Here is a 7,526-nt window from a genome sequence, read left to right as displayed (position 1 = left end):
AAACGACAATTTTGTGATGATGAGTTGGCATTCGTTTTTTAAATGAAATTATATTAACAAACAACCCACAATATGCAAACCTACATAAAACACTTTTTATGTGTCATCGACCCATATACAAGTCAATACAATTTTCCTGTGGGCATATTATTATTATTATTATTATTATTATTATTATTACGTCCTTCGATATTTTCGTTTCCGGTTCCCATCAACACAACGCATGCAAAAGGAAACGAAGTTTTTTTTTTTTTTTTTTTTTTTTTTCCCTAACACAAAATTTTTAATTCAAAAAAAAAAAAAAAAAAAAAAAATGATTTGTAAAAGAGTACTTTATGGTTCTAACTAAATCACAGAAAATCGTACTTTTATCGGTTAAAAATTTTTTATTTATGTTAGAAATGACAACCATGTGAGGGGACAACTCTTGGGGGGGGGGGAGAAGTAAAAAATAAAAAAAAAGAGTAAAAATATTCAAATAACACCTCAATTTGAATAATTAGATATCTACATGTTAAAGGTCAGTCAGACCAAACATGGCTACCAGATAATTTATCAAATTTTAATTTGACCTTTAAAATATATATATAAAAAAATTTTATCTTATGGTAAATAAAATATTAATAATAATAATAAACCTACTCATTTGCTGCAAGAAACTCAATTCATTTTTCTTAGGTTTTTTGCTCAGAGATTGCTGTTGGTTACTGTTGTTAACTTTGACAACTTGAACAGGAATTTTTTCAGCATTTACATCGAAACCATTATTCGTTTCAATTTTAATGTGTTTTGAATTTTCAAAATTTTGTAGTTTTTGTTGTTGTTGTTGTTGTTGCTGCGTTTGTTGTACTCTTTGATCATCATTTTTCAATTTGTTATTTTTGTTCGTTTTCACACTTTTCGGACTTTGGTCATTTTTGGTTTCATTTGTATTCATGGAATCTTGAGTTTTTTCATTTTTAACTTTTTTATTTTTCAATGCATCATCAATCATATTATCATCTCCATTATTTTTTGAATTTTTATTTTTCTTATCGGATTTTTTAATTTCTTTTTCATTTTTAATATTATCATTATTATTATTCTGATTTTCACTTTGATTGTTTTGTTTTTTTTTCAAAGGATCTTTTACAATAATATTATCATTAGAATTTATTTTTTCAACTGTTAAATTTTCTTTGAAGTTTGCTTGGTTTTTAAGCGATGAATTCAAAGGCTGATTATTTTTCTGTAATAAAAAATAAATATTTATTTTTATATATTTAAATTATTATAAAAATAATTCTTTTATAATTTATACTTATGAGAGTAAATTACAAAATAGTTTTCATTTATATTAAGGAATGCTTTTTTAAAAATATATTTTATCAATTACTAACTGTTTTTTATAGTGCATACCTTGAACTTATAATAAGTTATACATTTAACATTAATTTAAATGACCCAGATCAATCTTTTCATGATCAAAAAAACTTGGAAAAAAATTATTATTGTATTGATTTTTATTCATAAATAAAATTTAACTTATTACTAATTACATAAATAAATTGGCAATTTAACTAACCTTGTTTATCAGCTTTAATTGAAGATCATCCTTTGGAATTATCTCACTGAAATGATTAACAGTAACATCATTTTGCCCAATTTTACTTTTTACATCTGCCTGATTTTTAGTTACCAAAATAGGTTTGATTTGTTCTTTCTTTTTAATTTTTTCAGATTTAACTGAATTATCTACTTTGTTCAATACTTTTGCTTCGGGTGTTAAAAAATTCACATGATTGGGCTCATTTTCTTTAAAATTTACCTTGGTATTATTCGCATTTAACGATTTACTATTATTTTTTTTTTCAGGTACTGGTTTACTATTACTTGTTTTTTCTTTTGCTTTTTTACCCTGTCTCTTTTGTTTTTTATTTTTTCCTTTGTCTTTATTTTGCCTTCCAAGGCCTAGAACATCCTTAGGCATTTTTCTTTGCTCGGCAATAGCTTCTTCATAGGTTTTTTCTTTCATACCATATTTTGTGATAAAAAGGAGAACACCTCCAGAAATAATAAATACTAATATGCATACTAAGCCGGTTTGAACATCCATTTTCTTGTAGTTTTCTTGTAAATTAAAGAAAAATAAACTGTATATGTAAAAATTATCACTATTTGTGCCTAATTATATTATAATTGAATGAAAAAAAAGTTGCTTTTAATAATATAAATGTTAAAAAAAAATTTAATAGCCTTTTTTAATAAATTAATGTGTTACGCTACGTGTACAAAATTTCAGTAAATTCACAATTGACTGAGAACCGGTACAAATAATTTTAAAATAGAGAAAAACACATGAAATCACACATATATCACTTTATTTAAAAAAAATTTTTTTTTTTTTTTTTTTTGTTTAATTGAACTTAAAAAATACGTCTTCAATACTTGAATCTTACTCCAAAAAAATTTTATTTTAAATTATTCCCCGAACGCGCTGCCTTAAACAGAAGAACACGAACATAAAATTACCACGCCCGATGATTGGCGAAACCGAACAGCAAACGTCAAAGGAAAGAAAAATTAAGATGGCTCTCAAAAATTCATCCCATTGCATTTAAAAGGAATCTAACCGTTCTCAATTATTAATAATTTTTATTATTCATTAAAAAAAAAAAAAATATGGATTTAACAAAAATTCCAGAATATGTTATGAATACACTTTGCCGGATTTGCGCTAAAAAATGTTCTAAACTTACGCCGATATTTGAAGACGAAACATTAGCACAAAAAATAAACAAATGTTTATCAATAAAAGTAACCGTGACAGATAATTTGCCATTAAATGTATGCGATTTTTGTTTTTTTAAAATTAACAACAGTTATTTGCTTTACGAAATCGCTAACCAGTCTGATAAAAGTCTAAAAAAATTATGGAAAATTTTATTAAAAGAAACTGGACATTGCTCATTAAAAAATTATTCTGCAACTGACCAAGATAAAATTGATTGTAATCTTAGTAATAATTTTAATGATGTTAATATTTTACAAACGACTGATGGTAATTCGGAAGATGTAACACAATTAAAAAAAAGTGTACTAGTTTCTAATAAATTTTGTGTTACAAAACCTGCTGTCGATGAATTTGGCAAAAAAGGATTTTTTACTGTCGTATGTAATAAAAATGATATAAAGAACTCAAATTTAAATGAACCTGAAAACTTACTTTCAATCAATGAAAATGATAGCAAACAGGGAGAAGTTCAAAATAGGTATATTTATTTTTATAAATATTTTCCCACTCGATAATTTATGAAACCTTACAATTTTGTTAGTTTTATGAATTTAAATAAATTTATACGTTAGTAAGATAATATTTACATACATTTATTGTTTATTTCAGTTTAGTAAAAACTCAAAATAAAGAGATTAACAAAGTGTCAAACCATGTGAGTATGCAATAATGATATATTTATATCTTTTTGTTTTATTTATATCGAAAGAAAAATTTCATATTAAATGTATAGTTACCTTAAAATATAATTTTATAGGAAGAATATAATAAATGTGATACAATTGATAATAAAAGTAGTGAAAAAAGAAAATCAACTCATTCACAACAAAAACCATATCTTTGCGATATTTGTGGAAAATCTTTTAGACATTTAAATAATTTAAAATGTCATAAAAAAATTCATATGGGTATTAAAAAACTTCATGCATGCAAATTATGTAAAAAAACATTTTTATCAAAGTAAGTTTTATGTAAGTTACAAAATGGTTTTCTTTTTTTTTTTATTATTATTAAAAAAAAAAATTATTTTGATGTAATTTTAGTTTTTTCCTGCAGGAACACATGAATATTCATACAGGAAAAACACCTTATAAATGTTTAGTTTGCAATAAGGAATTTAGAGAAAAAGTTCATTTGAGACAGCACAAATGGACACATTCTGAAGAAAAATTTACATGTAATATTTGTGGGAAAAAATTCAATAGAAAAGGAAACATGAATAAACATAAAAAAAAGTATCATCAGAATAATTCGTTGGTAAATAATATTTGAGTGATTTAAAAAATAAAAATTTCCTTATAAAAAATAAATTTTTTTTTTTTTTTTTTACATAGGAAAAAGAAAATAGTATTTTAAATGACTCGACAAATTTGGAAAAAATATGCTGTCCAATGTGTGAAGAAAATTTTTCAGAGCAATTACTCCTTAAAGCACACATTAAACATTTTCACAAAGATCAAAAAACATTTTCCTGTTTGCTTTGTGGAAAAAAATTTAAGCATTCAGGATCATTGGTAAATTTTTATTTTGTTATTTTCGCAACTATCACTAAAACCATATTTAAAAAAAAAAAAAAAAAATTTTTTTTTAGACTTATCACAGGAGAGCAGCTCACACTGGAGAAAAACCATTTCAATGCAATTATTGTGATAAAAAATTTTCTCTTCGTTCGGTACAGCTTATACATGAAAGAAAAAATCACACATTTGAACATCCTTTTAAATGTACATTTTGTGAAAAATTATTACAAATTCAAGCACATTAAAAAATCACCTTTTATGTTCATTCAAAAAATAAATTGTTTCAATGCGAAGAATGTGGTAAAAAATTTTCAAGAAATTCTAGTTTGCTAGTAAGTTTAAATTTTTAAAATTAAGTTTTAAACATTAAAAACATTAACAACATTTTAAACATTAACAATTTTTTTTTTTTATTTGTACAGGTTCATAAAAAAATACATTCATGTGAAAGAAACTATGTCTGTGATGACTGCGGAAAAGCTTATATACAAAAATATGACTTGATTAAACATAAAAAAATTCATGATTATAAAAATAAAAGATTTTTTTGTAAATATTGTGGCAATCATTTTTCTAGAAAATCTGACATAACAAAACATTCAACTTGTCAATACAATATTTCAAGAAAAATTAACAAAGAAATTGATGAAGCTGAAAAAATTCTCGATTCAGTTTCTAAAAGTTTTTTAATCGAAGAACCTTTCAGTTTAGGGTCAAAAGAAACAATTTTAGAAAATAAAATTTTTGATGAAAAATGAAGTGTATTATTATTACTGGGATCAGTGCAATATTTGAGTTTAACATCACAAAAAAAAAAAAGTTTGTTTAATGTATGATAATCAATAATTAATTTGAAAAATATATAATTTTATCAATTTTTTTAAGATAAGTGAAATTTATTTCCTTCTGCTTGTGTCATTTAATTTACCAATTAATTTTCTAACAAAAATTTCCAAAGTTTTTCCTCTTAAATTCCTTTAGTTTTGTTTTCAGTACTTATAATCGGAACAACAATAAAAAATTCATTTAGGCAAAATTCAAAAATATTTAAAAAGCTAATTGTTGCATTAGTTGCGATGATAATAATTGGAAAGTTAAACAAAAAAATTTTTTAAATAATCTCCTTTTGAGTAAAATTCTTTACATGTTTCATTTTTAAAAATAATTAAAAAAGCAATTAATTATTCAATAAAAATTAAAATTTACCATAAAATCATCATTTAAAAAAAAAATTTTTACTTTTTAAAATCCTTTTGTGTTTTTTTCTCGTTTCATTTTATGAATAAAATTATTAAAAATACAAAATTAATCAGTGACAAAATGACATGAAATTTAATAAAAATTCTTTTTTCGTTTAAAATTATTTCTAAAATTGTTTAAAACTTAGAAACCGAATTATCATATTTAATTGAAAATTTATTAAATTATTTTATACACAATATATTATATTTTACAGTACTTAAATATTCCTAAAAAATAATTTAAAATTTTAAACTTTGCGTACACGTATATATATACATTTGCAATTTGTAGAGCGATATAAATTTTAAAGTGATAGATTACTTTAAATAAATTTTTTTTAAATTTAAATTTAAATTCATTTAAAATTTCTTACAAGAACACTGTTATAACCACTTCATAATAAAAATTTCAATAACCATTTTGTTGGCTAATGTTATGTAATGTCGTCTGCTACCATGTGGAATTGTCCCTAGTGTTAAATTGTACTTTTAAATGTGAAAAAAATTTAATTTTAAATAATTAAAATGGATAATACGGCGTTGAAAAATGTAATTTCATTTCTGAATTTCAACTTTTTTTTTTTTCATTAGTTTTTATTTTTATTTTTTGTATGTAATTTTTAAAAAAGCTTTTTAAAAAATTTAATTTTATCTTCTTTAGCTTAGAGATTTCCTTCTTCAATATAACAAAATATCTGAATCATGTTTTATGCATTGTGTAAATCATTTAAGCGATAGAGACTTATCACAAGATGAATGTGGTTGTGTAGATATGTGTACAAAAAAACATGTTAGTGTTAATCATAAAGTTATGCAAGTTTATATGGAAGTTCAACCTGAAATAATTAATAAGAGAATCGAAGACATGAATAAACAGCAAGCAGCTGTCGAAGAAGCTAAAAATAAAAATTTGGAAATAGATAATAAAAAAAAATTTATTAAAGACTCTAATTCTAATGATAATATTAATAATAATAATGATAAAGGAAATGATGTTACTAATAACAATACAAACAGTAACTTAACATTAAAACAGTAAATGAATGGTAGATATATAGAAATAATAATAAAAAATTGTGTCATAATAAAATTAATTAGTAAAATTTTTTTTATATATCCTAATTAAAAATTAGAATAAAAAACATGTTTTATGATTATATTTGTTACCTGACTTGGTGCACAATAATAATTATTCAAAATAATATTCTATATTTAGCATTTTATTATTTTGATTTTATACTTTTTACATATAATTTTTTAACATTTTACCGATAAAGTAAAGTTTTGCTAATAAAAATGTTTACATGCACTATCAAAAAAATTTTTATTCCTTAATTTGAATCCAGTAAATTTTTTGGATTTAAAAATATCATTCCTTTTTTTAAAAGCCTTGTTAAAAGATAAAAACAATTTGAAAAATTTATAATACTTTCATCAAATCAAAGTGAACGAATACAAATTAAAATATTATCAAGACAAAAGAAAATTTATAATGTCAAATAATATAACGAGGAAAACTAAATCGAATCTATTACTAATTTGTTTTTTTTTTTTTTTTAATATTTCTATATTGAAATTAAAAATATTTTTAAACATAAATTAAAAATAATTTTAGCAGTTCACATTTACCATTACTTAAAAAAGTAATGTATATATTATTAAATTTATCTATAAATTATTTATAACTATTTGCAGATTGATATAGATATTAATAATATTATTTAGCCATTATTTATCTAAATTTTACATATAAGAAAATCTTATAAAATAATTAAAATATACATTTCAAGTAACTCATTGAATTACTTCATATACTTTTTATTTAATTTGATTATTATTATTATTATTATTAATATAGCATTTTATAACTTTAAGATAAAGAAACATTATTTAATTACACTAATAAATTTACATGTTTCAAGATTTTTTTTTTAAAAAAAAAAAATTATCAATTGTCATAACTTCTTACACATTACAATTGTCATCGAAAAA

At 22.1% G+C, this 7,526-nt stretch overlaps 3 protein-coding genes across 3 annotated transcripts in view; 2 read left to right on the top strand and 1 right to left on the bottom strand.

Moving 5' to 3' along the window:
- Positions 1-2,095, bottom strand: part of Phum_PHUM172740 (uncharacterized protein) — a gene marked incomplete at both ends in the record, with an annotated part of 6,886 nt that extends 4,791 nt beyond the window's left edge. The window contains 3 exons of the mRNA XM_002425040.1: positions 709-942; positions 1,380-1,398; positions 1,565-2,095. Of these exons, the coding sequence (XP_002425085.1) occupies positions 709-942; positions 1,380-1,398; positions 1,565-2,095 (784 nt within the window). The remainder of the gene's footprint in view (positions 1-708; positions 943-1,379; positions 1,399-1,564) is intronic.
- Positions 2,096-2,691: 596 nt separating this feature from the next.
- Positions 2,692-5,051, top strand: Phum_PHUM172730 (krueppel c2h2-type zinc finger protein, putative; the record flags this gene model as incomplete). The annotated part of the gene is made up of 6 exons (XM_002425039.1): positions 2,692-3,240; positions 3,531-3,733; positions 3,817-4,030; positions 4,108-4,287; positions 4,365-4,445; positions 4,716-5,051. The coding sequence occupies 6 exons, from the start codon at positions 2,692-2,694 to the stop codon at positions 5,049-5,051; spliced, it is 1,563 nt and encodes a 520-aa protein (XP_002425084.1).
- Positions 5,052-6,243: 1,192 nt separating this feature from the next.
- Phum_PHUM172720 (mitochondrial import inner membrane translocase subunit Tim9 B, putative) lies at positions 6,244-6,573 on the top strand (the record flags this gene model as incomplete). Its single annotated transcript, XM_002425038.1, has 1 exon — positions 6,244-6,573. The coding sequence occupies one exon, from the start codon at positions 6,244-6,246 to the stop codon at positions 6,571-6,573; it is 330 nt and encodes a 109-aa protein (XP_002425083.1).
- Between the last annotated feature and the right edge of the window lie 953 nt (positions 6,574-7,526).

Source organism: Pediculus humanus, genomic scaffold (assembly GCF_000006295.1).
Source record: "Pediculus humanus corporis 1103172107520 genomic scaffold, whole genome shotgun sequence".
Classification (NCBI taxonomy): Eukaryota; Metazoa; Arthropoda; class Insecta; order Psocodea; family Pediculidae; genus Pediculus; species Pediculus humanus.
This window is presented reverse-complemented; position numbering and strand designations above follow the sequence as displayed.